The sequence below is a fragment of the Ascaphus truei genome, chromosome 1, assembly GCF_040206685.1.
Source record: "Ascaphus truei isolate aAscTru1 chromosome 1, aAscTru1.hap1, whole genome shotgun sequence".
Classification (NCBI taxonomy): Eukaryota; Metazoa; Chordata; class Amphibia; order Anura; family Ascaphidae; genus Ascaphus; species Ascaphus truei.
In genome coordinates, this window is record NC_134483.1 from 329,338,971 (window position 1) to 329,358,718 (window position 19,748).

The 19,748-nt window shown below is 42.7% G+C and overlaps 1 protein-coding gene across 2 annotated transcripts in view; it reads left to right on the forward strand.

Moving 5' to 3' along the window:
- FRAS1 (Fraser extracellular matrix complex subunit 1) overlaps positions 1–19,748 on the forward strand; it is a 431,436-nt gene that overhangs the window by 275,106 nt on the left and 136,582 nt on the right. For both annotated transcript variants that reach the window (XM_075606876.1, XM_075606883.1), the window contains exons 24-25: positions 6,663–6,803; positions 19,321–19,461. In XM_075606876.1, the coding sequence (XP_075462991.1) occupies positions 6,663–6,803; positions 19,321–19,461 (282 nt within the window). The remainder of the gene's footprint in view (positions 1–6,662; positions 6,804–19,320; positions 19,462–19,748) is intronic.

Here is a 19,748-nt window from a genome sequence, read left to right on the forward strand (position 1 = left end):
TTTAATTGTGATTCATCACTTAATGCTTGAAGGACAATTATTCCTGAAACACCATTAAACAAGAAAAAAGCAATGTATTTATAAAGATATATAAAGATGGCAGGATTTTGATATTGTACCTCGCTACCTGCATCAGTGGCTAACATTTGTTGTTATTTCTAGTAAACCAAATTGGTGCACCCTATTATTTTACATTGTATCTTCCTAAAACTTCTTATCCTTTGATTAATGAGCTCTACTTACTGTAACTGTGAAGTTTTGCAGTGCCTGGGTTTAAAGAAAATGTCAATGTTTTTCTTTCCCTTTTTCCTGTGCTGTTCATTTTTAATGAATTACTTTACTGCATTGAAAAGAAAGATTACAACAAATGCCTCTCTTGGCAGTGTTTGAGACCATGGGAATCTAGTCCTCTCCCTGTAACTTGAATTGTATATTGAGTAAGATTAGCTGGCTCAAACTTAATCTTGACCTCATTGTTGGAACTTGCGCGGGCACCAGATTAATGAGTAGAAGGGGGGGGGGGGGAAGAAGAAAATAATAGGCTAGGCTTATCAAGTTTACCTCAGGTTGACTGGTTTAATTAAATTTAAAAAAAACGGAAGCAATTTGTGGTATGTTTGCATTAGATTAATAGTTACAGCTCATTTAAATCATTTTTTTCTGAGTGTATCAGAAAATTTTCTCAGTTCTTTGGTGACACCAGTGCCCATAATATGACAGAACTTCTGCTACATAAACTTCTATATTTCTGTATCAAAGAACGGTATACTACTGTATGTAATGATAATGTGGTTGTAATGGTTTCAAACCAGTACAGTATGTGTCTCCTGGGACGCTGATAATTGACTTGTTTTGTGTTTGTGACGCCCTCATGCTACCATCACATAACATGTAAACCAAAGCCATGGCTGCCAGGAGTGGCTGCACATTCCAGCCAATTCATAACTTTATCTCACATTCAAAAGGTAGCTAAAACCTGTTGTTTTTTCCTCACACAATATTACAAAGATACGTCCTTTCCTCTGTTGCTCAATTCTGACACTGGCCCTCATTCTCTCCCGTCTCGATTACTGTAACCTCCTGCTGTCCGGCCTTCCTGCCTCTCACCTGTCTCCCCTACAATCTATCCTAAATGCTGCTGCCAGAATCACGGGACTCTTTCCTAAATCAGTTTTTTCTAGGGGGTGTTTACAGTTAGCCTTATGTTAGTTAGGATTCTGAAGGGGAGGATCCTTTTCCATTTACATCATCGGAAGGAGAAGTGGTTGTGTTAGGGTTTAGGAGAGCCAAATGTTCGTGGCCATGCAGCGGTTAAAAGGGATGTTCTCAAATTAGCTGGAAAATACTTAATTTTTGCCCAATACGAGTCAATGAAAGATAAGAGTGATGAGAATGGAGAGATGCCATGCACCACTAATTAATGAAAAACAGAGAGGGTGAACTCCAATAAAAATATATTTTATTTGGTCATGTACAAAAATCGGAGGTAGAAAAGAGAACTACCAATGAATGAAAGAGAAGAGATCCTCCTAATTTTTCTCCCAAATATGTGCAATAGGAGTTTTGACAAGTTAACCAGTTATGTGTCACACATACATCACAATGCATTCAATCAGGTACGGGGATTCCTTACGCAAAAAGAACAGCTACTGCTCAGCTGAAATGTAATTTAAGGGGTTGCATGCTGGGATAAGGAATGGATAACAAATAAAGAAACGTAATCCCTCTGTTGCGTGCAATCAACCTTAGATAGAACTCATTTTTCTCTAAAAGAGATGAAAATTCATCTCCACTGATATAATTTTTATTAATTTACACAAAAGTATTAAAACCTAATTCAACAATAGCGTATCAAAATCCTATATGTAAACCATATATATATATAAATATATATATATTTTTTTTTTAAGGGATACATGGTTATGCATATTATATTAAACATGCCTTTTGTCCTAAACACAGATTATATGAGTGTACACGAGCACCATACACACCCAATATTTATTTACCTTATGTTTCCACTTTATTTATAACATTTACATGAATCACTTAACCTCCCCTTTGTTAGATTAACATACTTGCTAGTTTAATATATGATGGCTACCTACCTTTGACCTGAAGTGGCATTTTTTATCAATGTATCCATATTTCCATATAGGATTTTGATACGCTACGGTGCTTCCTTATCCTGCTCCACTTTGTATAGTCTCCAGTTACTGATTACTGTTCCTGAGATGTTGGGCTAAAAAAAAGCTGGACATCCCCCCCCCCAAAAAAAAATACAAGTCGCTTTAAAAAATAACGTTTTCTTTGGTATCCTAAGGGCATACTTTATATGACACACGTTTTTGTTTTGGAGAAAAAAATATTAATATACTGTACATGTGAAAAGGGCCATATTTATTAAGCATTGCTATTCCATAAGGCCTGAAAAAGACACCTTACTGCCCATTCACTTTAATGAGTCATAATGTGTCTAATGGGGTAGCATCACTTAGTAAATATGTGATATGATCTTTTTTCATTGTTATTGAATATTGCTACTGGGAATTTAATAGTGAATTGTACCTTTGTTAGGGTGCTCGATTTGTGCAACTGGGCAATAATATAGCAATGATGGCCACCAGGAACTTTATTCATTCAACAGCAGTTTTATTAATACTTCCTTATAGACGATGACTTGGTATAGGCATTACTACATTTGTCCTAATACTGTCTGAACCTTCTTCCCCAGCTGCCCCTATCTCAGCCCGCTATTGAGGTGATGAGGCTTTGTCTTTTTTTTTTTACCTACTGAAACCCTCTGCCAGGTGGCTTCAGTAGTACTTCATATCATATGAGTCCCTGTAAGGCCCAGTGACAATCTTCCCTTGACAGGGATAACTGTCCCACCCCTAGTGGTGTGAGCAATTGTATGGTGAGCAGTAATAGACTACCCCCATGCCCTATTACTGTCCTTATCAGCATAGAACTATTCCGGCTCATGGGGAGTTTACATCAATGTCACTTATCTTGGATTTCTGTGGTGTGGTCACCTTTATTAGGGTGGTGGATTCGTGTGGCTGGGTGATGATATTGCAATAATGGGCACCAGGAACTTTATTAATTCAACAGTTTTATTAATACATCCTTATAAACAATGACTTGGTATAGGCATTGCTGCATTCTGTAACGGAGTGCTCACCACAAAAAGGACGTGACCGCGGGGCCTAGGTGGGGATTGACAAAAACACCAACCTCCAGCCGCGAGGGCGTGTCTGGAGTGTAGATAGGTAGTGGTAGCCGGGTCGGGGTTATAGAGGTCAGAGTGGTAGAAGGTACTTGCCGAGGTCAGGGTTGGAGAGGTGCGGATAGTCGTAGGTACTTTGCCGTGGTCGTGGTTGGAGAGGTGCGGATCGTCGTTGGTAAGCCTGGTCAGGAGTAGAGAAGTACGGAGTCCAGAAACAGCCAAGGTCAGACAAGACAGAGCTAAGAAAAGTAGACACAGGTACAAGAAACAGAGGCAGGAATTGCAGTAAGCACTTCGCACTGAAAGAAGTCTTATTCTCAGCCATCTTGTCAAGGGGCTGTCTGTCAGTGCCCTGGGCCATTAGAGAGGCTGCAAGGAAGGACCCACCAATATCCTTCACTGTGATAGGCAGAGTAGGAGGCAGCAGCAGCAGTAGCCAGAACCCAGTGAACAGAAGCCAGGACCCAATTTGGCGCGTGCCGTCCGCGCATAGCGTGTGCGTGCTGTGTGGTGGTGATGTCACCCCGAGGACGAAGCCTGGAGGCTGGGCCAGCGTAGACCGTATTTCCTCCAGCGTGGGGTCCGCGCGTGACCCTAGGCTGACGGACGGCACTAGCGGCACCGCGGGACATGTCACGGGAGGAGGAGGAAATGGAGCACTCGATCGCGGGTTGGGGTAGGCGGACACTCCGGTAGGGCTGGTCTGAATATGCTGCTGGACTATGGCCTGTTTAGTCTTTTCTACTCATGGGTAACCTTTCCATGAACCGTCAAGGGTGAAGGGAGACATCTCTGTGGTACGCTACCTAACCAGGGTACTGTCCTTCACTATAAAGCAATACAAGTGGATCCTTACCCTATTCTACGGTATCATATGAACATATATACACTATTAACAGTAAGATCCCACTACTCAACTTCTCCTGGGATCTGCCTTCCAGAACCTTCCCAGTCTCTATATACTGTATTACTCATGACATCACTCTTTCCAGGCAGAAGTGAGCAAGGAGTTACCTCCGCTAAGTCACTCCAGCATCATTTGATGGAAATGGGGTGTTAATTATGTGTGGGGAGCACACAGTTAACCCCTTACGGCCATGGTAATCCCAGAGGGTGGTTACACATATATTATACAGAATGTATCTACCTTCTTGGGTAAAATGACATTTGATCATGCTTGAAAATGTATGAGTATGATTACGCTTAAAAAGGTTGATTTTGTATTTAATCCCACTGACCTTTAAACCACTGGAATAATCAATAAGAATCCTTCACTACGACTGAGCTTTCTCTGTTGCTCTTTGGAATAGCTTTAAAGACGTTAGTACTAGTAGTATGTATCAGGGGCCTGTCATTTCATTCGATAATCTCTTTCTAAACAAAAGAGGCTTTATACTTAGCACTAATTTATACTAGGATATCCCTGTAGGGGTAAATTAGCAGTCCATGCAATATCCTACATGTGTTTTTTTTAAATAAATCAGTTCTGTAGTATTAGATAATACTTACTAAATAATTTTTTAAAGTTCAACTCATTGCCATTTTAATGCGTTTTAATATACTGAGCATTCTCTGATTTCTATAGCAGGCTTTAGCCCACCTCCCGAGCAGCGCAAGATCTTAGTAACACTTTCCTGTTTGTGATCATTTGTTGCTAATATTCCCAGCAGTTTGAGTTGCAAACTGTAACAATATATAATGTTACCTTAGTAATATAAGAATATATTGTAGCTGCTGAGTTAGGCCGCAATTATAGTGGCGGCACACATGCGTGCGACGCCACGCGCTGCCGGAACAAATTAATGTAGCGCAATAAAGGCGCACATAGTGAGCGCGACCAAGTGCTATGGAGCGACAGACAGCAGAGGAGACAAATGAAATTGTTATTGCAGCGCAACGGCCGCGTCACATGAGCAGTTCAGCCAATGAGGGCGACCCGCTCACGTGACATCACAGAAACATCTCCGCCATGCCTCCCTGTTGCCTCCTGATCGCCTTCAACCTAGTTGGTTTTGTGTGCGAGCCACGCGCACGGGCACTATAATCGCAGCCTTACTCTGACTGACGGATTGATTGAAATTAAAAGACAGTCATTTAGCGAACCCTGGGAATCAGTATCTTTGCTGATCGAGCATGGGAGAACAAATCAATCGGCATCTTAGGTAGGTGTCAACAAAGGTAATCAAAGGCTGCATATATTAAAACAAAAATCCTTTTTTGTTTTTTAAAGTGCTGCTTGGATTGCCTCTTGAAAGCCAAATTACCCTGTTGCTGCCAAAGATGCCTACATTTCATTGCGCGATCTTCCGGCAGCGAAAGCATTAACTAAAAGTCCATTTTGGCACTGAATTGGGAAAACTAGAATGAAAACATTAACAAGAAGAAAAATTAATCTTGCTTTGTTGTTTTGAATCTTTTTTTTAATAATAATAATATTGTTTATTGTGGTAAAAAAAAGCTGCCACCTGCAACATAACCCACCGCTCACTTGTATAGCATAGTCATTTGGGAGCAATGTCAACATGTCTTTCTGCAGTCGAGAGCTGGAATAATTTCCCAATTAGACTTATCTACCTGTCAGAAAACTTCCTTTTGAATTCTCACATCTGTTGTAATTGCTGCCTGGTGCTAGCTGAGTGCTGAGAGTTCATCAAGCAATAGAATGGAAGCGATTGTTATTCAGCACGGGAGAGAGCGGTTACCAGTGATCCAGAATCAGCAGAATCAGCAGAATCAATCAGAGTAGAATAATAAGGAAGAGCAAAACCCCAAGGGTGCACCGTGGTTTTTTTTTTTCTCCTTTGAAAAAGTTTTGCTACAATGTTGTTTATACACTCTTCATGCTTCAACCCCTTCGTTTCCAGCGACTCCGTTAACATGTTGCTTTCCTGTGAACAAACCCACAGAAGAATACAAGCTGACGTTCTCTTCTAATAATATAACGCCCCCAAATGTCACGGTTTGCCCTGGACAGGGCACGCCTTGCACAGGTCTGCACACATGCTGTCGGTCACCAACAACTCTGCAGCATAAAAATCATTTGATAAAATCACCAACTTTGCGTTAAATAATGACACCCGTGCGGCTGGACCACACTCCATCCCTGAGGCATACTCCATGCCACTATGAGCAGCCACTTTACTTTTTGTTCCAACATTGCCCCTTATAATTTCTAGCGTGCAAGCTGTCACAGACAGAGCCATCATTACCTTCTGTATCTGTTTGCTCTTGTTTGTCCTTATTTGGCATGTCATCCTGTTTATGTAATGTACACAAAACGTCACATTTACTAAGAGGAGCTATACCAAAAGAGACCTCCCGGCACTGCAAGGTGTGTTATGGAATAGCACCACTTGGTAAATACGGACCACAGTCTTGTCCAGTTGTTGTTTACTAATGCCTGCCTGCTTTGTTTTATCTCTTGTGTTGGCAGAGTGTGACTGGAGTTGCAATGCCTGCAAAGGCCCCCTGAAGACTGACTGCCTGCAGTGTATGGAGGGCCACACTCTCCACACCGGGGCCTGTGTCGAACACTGTCCACCATCTTTTTACAAGCATGGGGAAGCCTGCCAGGGTAGGTTTCTCGGGCACAGGATATTTCCTTATCGATGTTTAGTTGTCCTGTAGTTAATAGAAATAAATATAAAACAGCAATGTGGCAGCTTTTCTGAATATAAATGTCATGGTTTGTAGTGGTGCTGTTTAGGACTACACACTTCAAGCCATCTGAACTTAAGCTTCTAGAAAACGGATTAGAAAATAATATTGGGATTCTCTAAAAATGGATGTCTCATACCCCTCTTACCTCTAGAAACACCCTTATCGACGACAGTATCCTACAATGGGGGCAGCAGGGAGGGCTTCGCTGTTGGATGATAAAGGATCATGGAAAAATGCTCTTCTCAATATTATGTTGAGCTGTGCAAAGGGCGTGTGGGTTAGGGGTATAATTTCACCTAGAAAAAATGTGGCGGGTGGATGTGTATAGATATATTGTACTTACTGTACAGTAAACTCTGGATAAAACAACACCTTCTGGGAATTGTGGGTGCGTTATATCAAATATTCCTTTATATAGAGAGTTCTTTTTATAAGGGGTCTAAATAAAAAAACAGACAAGTGCTGCCAGTTTAATAAAAATATTGATAAATAAGGAAAAACTTGAATACAGAGCAGAAATAAAACATAATTAATGTAAAACTGCACTACATAAAACATATTCACAACATTGTTTACTTCTCTTCTGTTAACTGCTGCTCCTCTGGTGTTGATGTTATATCGAGTGAGGAAGTTGATGGAACACTTTTTTTTGTGATTTCATCATTGCTTTCTTGAAAAATGTGCCTATATGAGCCTGTTTAAAGCTGCAGTTAAAGCTGCCGTTTAAAAAAAAGATACATATATTTTTTCCATTCAATGTGTGCATCAATAAAATCTGAACACTGACAAGTGATTAGCTAAGTTGCACATCAATCCGTTCCCCTATAATCGATCGCTTTGCTCAGGGTTATTTAATTCAGGGATTGCTGCAAAACAGTACCCACAATGCAAAGTTCTGTGGGGAAGATCATATGACCAGGCAGGTTCTAGATATAATTGGTGCACTGCTAGAGAGAGGGCAGGGCTCCAAAGCCAGAGCATGTCTCAGAAGAGGAAGGGGTGTGACTTTGTAAATGGTTTCTATAGAAACAAAAATGCTTGCTACAATAGAATACATTAAAAAAGTCTTTGAAAATTAAAAAAAAAAATTGTATCTGCCGTCACAGTCTTCATGGGTAATCAATTCCACATTGTAACTGCTCTTACTGTAAAGAACCCTTTCCTTTGTTGCTGGTGAAATCTCCTTTCCTCTAACCTAAAGGGATGTCCCTGAGTCCTTTGTACTGCCCTTGGGATGAATAGTTCATTTGAAAGCTCCTTGTACTGTCCCCGAATATATTTGTATATAGTTATCATATCTCCTCTTAAATGCCTCTTTTCTAATGTAAATAAATCTAATTTAGCTAGCCTCTCCTCATAAGTTAGATTGTCCATTCCCTTTATTAATTTGGTGGCTCTACTCTGCACTCTCTCTTGTTCCATAATGTCTTTTCTAAGGAGTGGTGCCCAAAATTGTACTCCATATTCAAGGTGAGGTCTTACTAATGCTTTTTAAATGGGCATAATTATGTTTACTTCCCTTCCATCCATTGCCCGTTTAATGCAAGATAAGATCTTGTTTGCCTTTGCAGCTACTGCATGACTTTGGACACTATTGCTAAGCCTGCTATCTACAAGCACTCCTAAATCCTTCTCCATCAAGGATTCCCCCAATTTATCCCCATTTAATTTGTAAATCGTCAGTTTATTCTTGCATCCTAAATGCCTAACCTTATTTGTATTAAACCTAATCTGCCAGTTACCTGCCCACGCTTCCAGTCTCTCCAAGTCCTTCTGGAGAGAAATTACATCCTGCTCTGATACTATTACCTTACACAATTTAGTATCATCAGCAAATATGGTTGTTCTCGATGCCAACCTCAAGGTCATTAATAAACAAGTTAAAAATCAGGGGTCCCAGTACCGATCCCTGAGGTACCCCACTCACGACTTTAGCCCAACCTGAGAAAGTTCCATTCATGAGAACCCTCTGATGTCTATCCTTCAACCAGTTTTCAATCCAGGTGCATACATTATTACTATTTGTTTTATTTTGTACACCAACCTTTTGTGTGGAACCGTATCAAAAGCCTTTGCAAAATGTAAGTAGAACACTTACCTGCATTACCTTGGTCTAAATTCCTACTTATCTCTTGAAATAAACAAATAAGGTTAGTTTGGCATGATCTATCCTTCATAAATCCATGCTGACTATTACTAATGATTTTGTTTTCCATTAGGTATTCCTGAATATTATCCTGTATTAAACCTTCAAGTAGCTTCCCCACTATTGAAGTCAGGCTTACAGGTCTGTAATTCCCCGTTTGTGATCTAGCACCCTTTTTAAATATAGGCACTACATCTGCTTTACGCCAATCTTGTGGTACTGAGCCTGTGGAAATTGAGTCCTTGAATATTAAATGTAATGGTTTGGCTATTACTGAACTTAACTCCTTGAGAATTCTTGGATGTATGCCATCGGGGCCAGGTGCCTTATTTACTTTAATTTTTTCAAGCCGCTTATGGACTTCTTCCTCAGTTAACCAATTGTTCATTAATATGGAGGTTGTGGCTTCCTCCTGCAGCACTACTATTGAAATTCTTGCCTGGTAAACATAAAGGCAAAAAAATTGTTTAATACCTCTGCTTTTTCCTTATCTCCAGGCAGATACCTGCCCATCTCACACTAAAAGGGTCCTATATTTTCTTTTCTCGTTTTTTTGTTATTAAGGTACTTAAAGAACTTTTTAGGGTTGACCTTACTTTCTACTGCAATCCTTTTTTCATTATCCATTTTTGCTAATTTGATTGCCGTTTTGCAATTTTTCTTACATTCCTTATAATTCTGATACGATGTCTCCATCCCTTCTGACTTAAAGAATCTAAACGCCTTCCTCTTCTTGTCCATTTCCTCCTCTACCTGTTTATTTAGCCACATTGGTTTTGATTTATTTCTTTTATACTTATTACCCAAGGGTATACACTGATAAGTGTGCTTTTCTAACAATGTTTTAAAGACTGCCCATTTATCTTCTACATTTTCCCTGCAAAAACATCATCCCAATGTATTACTGAGACCCCAGTTTATTAAAATCTGCTTTTCTAAAGTTTAGGGTCTTTGTTGAACCCAAGTAATCTGTTTTTTGATAATTTATTTCAAATGAGACCATGCTATGATCACTGTTACCCAAATGTTCCAGGACTTGAATATTTGTTATTACTTCAACATTGTTTGATATGACCAAATCCAGTATTGGCCCTCTCCTGGTTAGTTCCTCAATAATTTGGGTTGAAAGAGAATGTTGAAAGAGAAGGTGTATAAATCAGACATGGACGGGCACTGTAGCACTGAAGATTAAGCAGCAGCATAGAAACTCAGTCTATAGATGTGTACAAATTGTCAGAGCATTTAGAAAGCCAAGTTCTCACAGTTTCAGGGTTGTTGTTGAAGTGCAGAGTCCAGTTCTTCTTGTAGTCTTCACCTCCAATTGAACTTCAATATTAACTCTGCAGACACTTCACACGTGACACTTAAGATGTTACACAGCTATATGGCACAGCCAAGGTAGGCTGACTTAAATACTCTAAAAAGATTCAGATGACTAATTTAAGGAGGGGTTGTGCCTATTCAACTAAGACCGACATACCAAGCAGATGTTAATTAGATAAGTTCTGTTGCAATTGGGATTAAATTGCTAGAAGTAATTTGCTTTTGCTACTTATTGAGTGCAGTCTCGGTTGAGTAAACTGCATGAACGCCAGACTGCAGAGGGTTCAGGCAGGCATGGGAATTAAGGAAGTTGGTCATGTAGGAAAAGATGAGATGTTCCACCAGCTTGGGGTTGAACGGCAGGTGGGAGATAGGACAATAGTAAGTCACGTATTGTCAAGGATGTGGTTTTTGAGAGTAGGTGTGACAACTGCATTCTTAAAGGATTGGGGGAATGTGCCAGATGATAGGGAGGAGTTGAAGATATGAGTGAGAGTGGGGGCTAGGATAGGGGGTGTGAGAGAACACTGTAGGTTCAAGAGAGCAAGTGATAGAGGGAGGAAGAGGAGACAAGCTGATAAACTTTCATCTCTGTAATAGGATAGAATGAAGAAGAAGGTTTGGGTAGAAACAGTGTCAAGGTAGAAGGGCCAGAAGACATCTCCCTGTAGATTTATTTGTTTATTTATAAAAAATGTTTTACCAGGAAGTAATACATTGAGAGTTACCTCTCGTTTTCAAGTATGTCATAGGCACAGAGTTAAAAAAAAATACATGGTTACATTAAAAGAACAGGGTTATACAGTCAATTCACAGACATTTCATGGACAGATAGAGTTGGAAAATTGGGTACAGGGGATAAAGGGCATGTGAGTTTCAGATTGAAATAGAGAAGCTTTAACATCCACCTTCCCTGTGAAGTAGCAAAGCAATGAGGAGGAGTAAAGAAAGGAAGGTGTTTTTTGGCAGTAGAGATCATATTTAAATGTATAGTGTTGAAAATACGAATGAGTGCAAGATTTCCTCCAGGGGAGGAAGTGCAAGCATGGAGGAACCGTGTTTGTGAAGTATGCCAAGGCCATGTGGTAGAGGTACAGGTGTGACAGAGCCGAATCATGAGGTGATGATCAGAGAGCTGAAGAGGGGATATAGAGAGAGAAGTGATCCATAGATGACTGACACGCAGAGAAAGAGGATAGAACATCTGAACAGCTTGAACCTCAGAGAAAGAGAACAAAAGAGATTATGGCATAGAAAGGAGCTGACATCACCAAATCGACGAGAGGACAAGCCTACTCAACCACCCTTGACATTGAGGCATGGGGTGTGAGAGACCACCATGGGAGACAACAGTCTCTATAGCAGAGTCATGTTGCTGGAGACAGATTTTAGTTAGGGCAAAATGATGAATGGAGTGAGAGCAGAGGATGTGCACAGGATGTGCCTTGTTTGTCGGAGAGTAAATATTCCAGAGGGTATAGGAGAAGGGAGACAGGGAATAGGTATTCAATTAGTTGGCTTATCACCTTTGGCAGGGTGGGAGCGGCCAGAGGAGGCATGGCCAAGAACAGTTGAGTATAATTACAGGAGTATAATTAGAGTAATCCTCAGCAGCAAGGAGAAGTGAGAGAAAATGGAAGTGGAAAGGGTATATGTGAGTGTTTTTTCTACTGAGGGGTGCAGAAGTAGAGAGAGTGCTATAGTGTATGGTCAAAGGAGGATGTGAGGAAAGACCACATGTTGAAACCACATGTTTCACGTCAGTGCAGTCACAAAATATATTTGAAATGTACCACAACTTCACAGTGATACTTAATCCAAGTTCTCACCCCTTTGAGAATTGATTAATGTCCCTGCTGACACAGCTGTGGGAGCTGTTTTCCCAGAGTCAGGCAGTGTTTTCATGCTGGCTTTGTTCTCAAAACCTACTGTTGACAAAATGATGAAATGCTGCAAAAGAACTCTGCCTTTGCTGAATGCCTTTCAATGCAAGATGTGATTTTTAAATAGGTCTATTTACAGAAGCATCCACCTGGCCCTTTATTCATTTTAGGAATAGTTTATGAGGTGCACTTATGTAAGATCTGACTTTTGTGTCCATTCTTGCTCTTGTTAAACAGTCATGGCCTGCAAAGCACAGCAGCCAGTGTGCTTCTACAGCCAAGGGGTAGTAACCTTTGCTGAATTTGGATACAAAAAAATCTCAATTGTCACCAGTCATTCTATAATCTAAAGATGAAAATGATAGTAATATAAATAAAAGGAAAAGCAACACTGTTAACTTTCTCAATAGGGAACCAGAGGGCACTAATTACTCTCAGAGCCTTATTCATTAAGCTGCCATACCACTGAATGTAGCCCGATCACTGCAAAAATTGCTATTGACTTAAATGGCAGTTTTCCTGCAATACCGCTGCTATCTGCACTATCGCAGCATAATAAATAAGGTCTGTCACGGGAGACCAGGCCATTTACACCTTTTTACCAGGATCATGCATTGAGCAAAACAAGTTCATGAAATAAATTGTAAATGTATTCACAGGAAAAGGCAAACACACAATGTTACACAAACTACATCAAAAAGACACACTTACTTGGGAATTGGGGTAACAACCTAGACTCTCCTAGATTCAGGGAATTCTATCCCTGATAACAGTTGCAAAAACAGGACAGAAAATATTTCAGGCAGCTTTCGCTGAAGCAGCCCTTTTCTTGCTGTAGACTTGCAACGGGAAACTTAGAATCTTAGAGGATTGGAGAACTATGAGAGACCTTGGAGAACCCACTATCTAATGAGCACAAGTGGTTATAATACCTCTGACTTTCATTCAAAACATACTATAGCCCAATCCAAAGCGTGAGAAATATCTCCGCCGCCGCCAATCAGAGACAAGCTGGTAGACACAACAGGGTTAAGTGGAAATCTGAATGAACCAAAGGGCATGGGCAATTTGGCACCTCTTGCCCTGGTTCCCTCAATGCCACCCGCGGTGACAGGCTTCTGCAAGTCTGGTGGGATTCCAAATATACAGGTAAGCTTGCGCTGGTGGTAATTTGCCTAGTCTCCAAGCGAAGGTTAATTCTGCTGCTCCCAATCACTCCTGTGATCACACGGGACCACTACACCACATAACATATAAAAGAAAGGGGCGCAAGAAAAAACAATCAATATAATGATAAGTGACTTTATGTATTCACTGACGAAGTGTTTGTAGCACATAACGCGTTGAGGTAATCTAAGTGTCGGCGGTGACGTGTGAGGTCAGACACAGGACACAGCGGTGATTCCCTCCTTCCCTTACACAGCAGTGGGCGTGCAGCTTGAGCTCCGCTGCTAGCCCAGGTGAATCTGTTAATGAGAGACATCAGAGTCTCCAACCGGGATCCGTTTGGTGCAAATAGTTTCAACTGCTGAGGTAATTTGTTTCATTTTAAGGAAGGGGTTATGTGGGATAGGTGCCGTTTTTGCAAATAGCCTTATTATATCATGTGCTGTTAACACATCATTTTCTTATTGAATACATAAAGTGACTTATCATTATATTGATTCTGTTTTTTTCTTGCGCCTTTCTTTTATATGTTATGTGGCAGTCTGGATGGATTCATGGAAATGCAAAAAGCATCCATTGATCTCAGGATGTGGATACTTTAATCCTATCCTATCTACCCCAGCACCATTCATCATCATCCTCATATCTCCCCCCAAAACCCTCATCATCAACCTTTGCGAGACTCCCCATTGATTTCTCATACCCCCATCTCTCCCCCTCACCCATAATACCCCCTGCACACCACACACATCCCACCCCGTGCACCTCACATCACTCTCCCCCCCTGCACCTCAGATCTCTCTCCCCCCTGCACCTCACATCTCTCTCCCCCCCCTGCACCTCACATCTCTCTCCCTCCTGCACCTCACATCTCTCTCCCCCCCTGCACCTCACATCTCTCTCCCCCCCTGGACCTCACATCTCTCTCCCCCCCTGCACCTCACATCTCTCTCCCCCCCTGCACCTCACATCTCTCTCCCCCCCCTGCACCTCACATCTCTCTCCCCCCCTGCACCTCACATCTCTCTCCCCCCCTGCACCTCACATTTCTCTCCCCCCCACTCACATATCTCTCCCCCTGCACCTCACATCTCTCCCCCCTGCACCTCACATCTCTCTCCCCCCTGCACCTCACATCTCTCTCCCCCCCTGCACCTCACATCTCTCCCCCCCAACCCATTTGAGCAGCCCCCCCCCAACCCATTTGAGCAGCCCCCCCAACCCATTTCAGCAGCCCCCCCAGCCCATTTCAGCAGCCCCCCCAGCCCATTTCAGCAGCCCCCAACAGATTTCAGCAGCCCCCTGCCCATTTCAGCAGCCCCCTGCCCATTTCAGCAGCCCCCAGCCCATTTCAGCAGCCCCCAACCCATTTCAGCAGCCACCTGCCCATTTCAGCAGCCCCCCAGCCCATTTCAGCAGCCCCCCCAACCCCTCATGGATGAACTACCCCCCCCCCATGTTACCTGATGGCGGCGGTGGCAGCAGCAGCAGAGGTGGTGGCTGTAGAGGGAGAGGGGGTTGGCCCGGTATTAAAGGGGTTGCACCCCATATGGCCACCCCCTGACCTCACCAGGGAGGCAAGGGGTTAACTGGACTGCGGTCCAGGAATGTGGCTTACACCTTGTCATGTCAGGAAAATGTATGTTCCCCTGTTCCCATGTTTCATTATAATCCTGTATTTTAATGTTTTAAAGTGCATTTCTGTATCACCAGTTCTGGAGGTCACAGAGAGTTGATATTTGGCCAATATGTGGAGGCACTGTAGGCATTAAAAACTGGCAAATTTCGACCCACTGAGCCCACCAGAATGGAACTTATTAATATGTGTAGATATTAAAGTGTATATGTATGGTATTTTGGATCTGCTCTGACAATGCAGACTCCATCTGCTATGCTAATAGGTCATGAAGGGCAGCCGGCTGATTGAGCCTAAGCACTGTGATCAAAAGTTAACTGCCTGATTGTTTACACTAAGTACTAATCAACCGACCAAGTACTAATCAGCAGACTCTGCCACTCTAATTGTTACCTGAGGGTGGAGAATCATCAAACTGGAGTGGTTTGTAAGTGTTATGTCTACACCTACAAACAATGCAGATACTTCATTTGGTAGACTGGTCGTTGCCCCTGATTTAATTATGGGGCTACCCATAGAGTCCCAGTACACATGGGCTAATTAGCTGGGGGGCATGGGTTAATCTGTGTCTCCACGTTAGGGATTGGATACAGATAATTGTTCACCAATGGTCTGTATTCAACGTTAAGAATAGGGTTACACAGGTATATAAACTGTGTCAACCCTACAGTTTTTAGTTCTTCTTCTGATACCATCTTGAATGTCACCGGATTGCTGGAGAATTGCTATCTGATACTTCTCCATCCCCCAACCCTAAGTAAGTGTTACTTTCTTGTCTGTTAATTGTACTATATTGCTGTGTTCACCTTTTTTAAGGAATAAATATATTTTATTATATCTAAGCCTCGTTCAGTTCAACCCAGATATTTGGTGTTCATTATATCTTGTCATAAGCTACCGTGACAGTGGCGGCGGCAACAGAGATGGCGGCAGGGAGAAGCGCGAGGGATGCGCGCTCTAGCAGCAGACCCCGGAAGTTCTGGGTCGCGCTACACTGCTAGAGCGGGAGAGGGGGGGGGGGGTTGCGCGCTGTCACACACTGCTGGAGCACGCTCCTTCCTTCCCTACCAGGGAAGGGGGGGTGAAGTGGGGGGGGGGGTTGGAGGGAGCCGGCTCGGGCCGCACAGGGTGATGCGGCCCGCGGGCCGTATGTTGTGCAGGCCTGCTCTAGGGCTCTTATCTCCAGATGTCCTGCCAGACCTCCTGCCACCACTTGGTAGCACAGTGCCTGTCAGAGCATTGATTCTGAAAGTCCCAGCTCATTTCTGTGCACAAACAGATATGTTTTAAAAGACACTGTTCCATAAAATATACACTTTAAAAAACAGCCAAAGTCTTTTGGTTATGGGACATAGCTGCATGTTATTTCTTACTAGCCATATTCCCCACACTCTATACAATAAACTTAGGACTGGACTTTTAAAAGTCCCCTCACAACCTTGTAGATGATTGGAGTACCCCTAGAACCCCTATACCGGTTCTGGGTGACCTGGGCATTTATTGGGTATCCCCATTAACCTAGGAACCCCTTGACTGTTTCAGGGACACCTCACATCCCTATGCCTCATTTACCTTTCTGGGCTGTGCTGAAGCAGGGACCCCTAGTGGTGAGTTGCATAAGCGTTTTTAAGGGGAGATATTACTGAGACAATGTCTACATGCATCCAGGCATCCGACCTGATACCTGGGAACATTTTTAGGGGAACCAGCAACTCTGGCCCCTGACTAGATAGACACAATCTGACAATCTGACAACACTTCCTCCCTGGATCAACATCCTTCCCATGTTCATGTTCCCTTATTTGGTAGATCCCTGTTAACATAAGCCATGCATTGTTAGCCCGTCTAGCTCGGAAAGGGTGCATAAAATATGAAAGTGCATTTGCAGTGTAAAAGATCTCCGGGCTGCAAAGTGTGGCTGGAAATGCACCATTTTACTAGATGCATCCAAGCTACAGGACTCTTCTTTAATCTATAAATACCTACCAGCCACCCTGCACAGATCTGCCAAAGTATAGATATCCCTATTAATCAGCTCATGTATTTTTGCATTTTATTTTCATTTACTACTGTATGTTATGCATCCATCGCACTGCAGAACAGAACGTTCAACTGCAGAACTGAATACAAAGAAAACACACTTCCCTCATTGCTCACTGGATATCTGCCACTATAGCAACTCCATTTGTACAGCTAATCCACTGGAAATTGAATTTACATGCATTTATTTACTACATGGAGAAGTAATGATGCTTCCTTTTTGGAAATAAATGCATAATACAAGATTCATGGACATTATTACCTCTGCTGCATATAGCCCTTGCTGATTGACAATTCATTATTTATTATCTTCTCATTGATGACCTTTTATAATTTACTTCTGGCTTCACTGCACTTTGCCTGTCCATGAGATAATCAGGTCATCAGCATCGCCTGTATAAATAATCATGTTTTCTACTGTCATCCAAAATCTCATTTCTCCTCTCCTCCTTTTCCTCGACTTCTCTATTATGTGCATTCATTTTCAAATATTTCTTGTATTTTTAGTGTATCAACATATATTTATAATTTCAATATGGTTTGACTTTTTTCCATTTTGACTCCACTCCAAATATATATATTTTTATTATTTTTGTGGAAATCATATCAGTTTCTTTCCTGTGTACTCTAATAATAATGATACATTTATATTGTATTTACAGTTCATCACTACATTCATTTTTATTTCAAATAGCGTCAACAATGTACTCCACACTTTACAAAATAGACAACATTTTATGGAAATTAATTCGGGAAATATTGTACAATACGGTAGATGCATTAAATGTAAGATCACATGCTAGAGTCTGTGCCTTGAAAAGCACATAGAAGAGCAAGCTCACAGTCAAGATTTTCATTATGTGGGTCCACAAAGAGAAAGTGTGACTTGACCAAGATCCCATGGAGTCCTTTACCAGGGCATCCCACTCCAGGTGCAATTTATTTTGTTATTACTACTGAGCTGGTACTTACTGTTACGGTTGCGTGTGTTGCTACGTATGTACTGTCCAGGAGACAAAGGTGGAGAGTAGACTGACCCATACCTGGGATCTGAATCCTGAAGCAGTAGAATAGTAGGGTTCGGTTACGGGATCAGGGCTGGAGAGAGGCAGAATGGTCGAAGTCACCATTCCGGGGTCAGGGCTGGAGAGAGGCAGAATGGTCAAGGTCACAGTTCTGGGGTCAGGGCTGGAGAGAGGCAGAATGGTCGAGGTCACAGTTCTGAGGTCAGGGCTGGAGAGAGGCAGAATGGTCGAGGTCACAGTTCTGATGTCAGGGCTGGAGAGAGGCAGAATGGTCGAGGTCACAGTTCTGAGGTCAGGGCTGGAGAGAGGCAGAATGGTCGAGGTCACAGTTCTGAGGTCAGGGCTGGAGAGAGGCAGAATGGTCGAGGTCACAGTTCCGAGGTTAGAGCTGGAGAGTGGCAGAATGGTCGAGGTCACAGTTCTGAGGTCAGAGCTGGAGAGAGGCAGAATGGTCGAGGTCACAGTTCTGAGGTCAGGGCTGGAGAGAGGCAGAATGGTCGAGGTCACAGTTCCGAGGTTAGAGCTGGAGAGTGGCAGAATGGTCGAGGTCACAGTTCCGAGGTTAGAGCTGGAGAGTGGCAGAATGGTATAGGTGAGGTAGTCGAGCAGCAGGAAAGGGTCTAAGGCAAGCAAGCCAAGGCTTCCTGCAGGAGACTAGTCAAGGAGTACCTTGCACAGGCAAGGAGGAGAGGAGAATGGAATCCTTGTAAAGGGACACGGCAGGTGAGGGCAATCGGCTAAGGAAGAGGCTGACTTCCTGTCTCGATGGCCATGTTAGTACAGGCAGGGAAAGTCAGAAGGCATCCATGTTGGAGATCCTCATACTTACTTTCTATTTTTGTGCTTATTTTGTAGATACTCTTTCTTATATTTCTCTTCTAACTATATGGTTTGGGGGTCACGTAATGGCTAGGTAGGCCAATTCAGCAGTAACTGGTCTAACCACTTGGTTACCTGAGTTATTGGCAGCATGTTGCTTACTGATGAGTTAGAAGTTCCCCTGGAACAAAAGTGTACTAACCCATTCTTTGCAGGAACTGAGCTAATTGAAATATGTAAAATATATTCAAAAGGTTTAGATTAGCATATTTCCAAGGTATCTGAGTTGTGTTTGCAGGTAAGTCTCCATGTTGAGTTATGCAAGTCAATGGGCAATCTCCTAAAATGTTCTCTCTCTCTGTCTATTTGCTGACTGTGCCCATCTTTTTCAGAGTGTGGAGAGTACTGCATTCTCTGCAGTGGGCCGAGTCAGTGCAGCCAGTGCAAGGCACCATTCTATCTGCTGGATGGACAGTGCGTCAGTGAGTGTGGAAAGCAGCACCAAGTATCCCACGCTGACCGGAAGTGCATTGGTAAGCAGACCCTAACCAGGAAGGATTCCACACTTTACCCCACACACAGTTATATGCTCCACAGCAGGGGAGCGCAAACGTTTGCAGCTGCGCCCCTCTGTCTGGCTTGCCCTGGTGCTTGCATCCCCCTTCCTACCTTACAGCTGCGTCAAATGACGCTGGGGGGTAATGTGATGTCACATCACATGACCCACGATGGCATTTGATGCCGCGTTGCCATGGCGACGCATCTGAAGCATGGTAAGTTTATTGTTGCAGAGGCCTCACGCGATCCCCCAGCGCCTTGG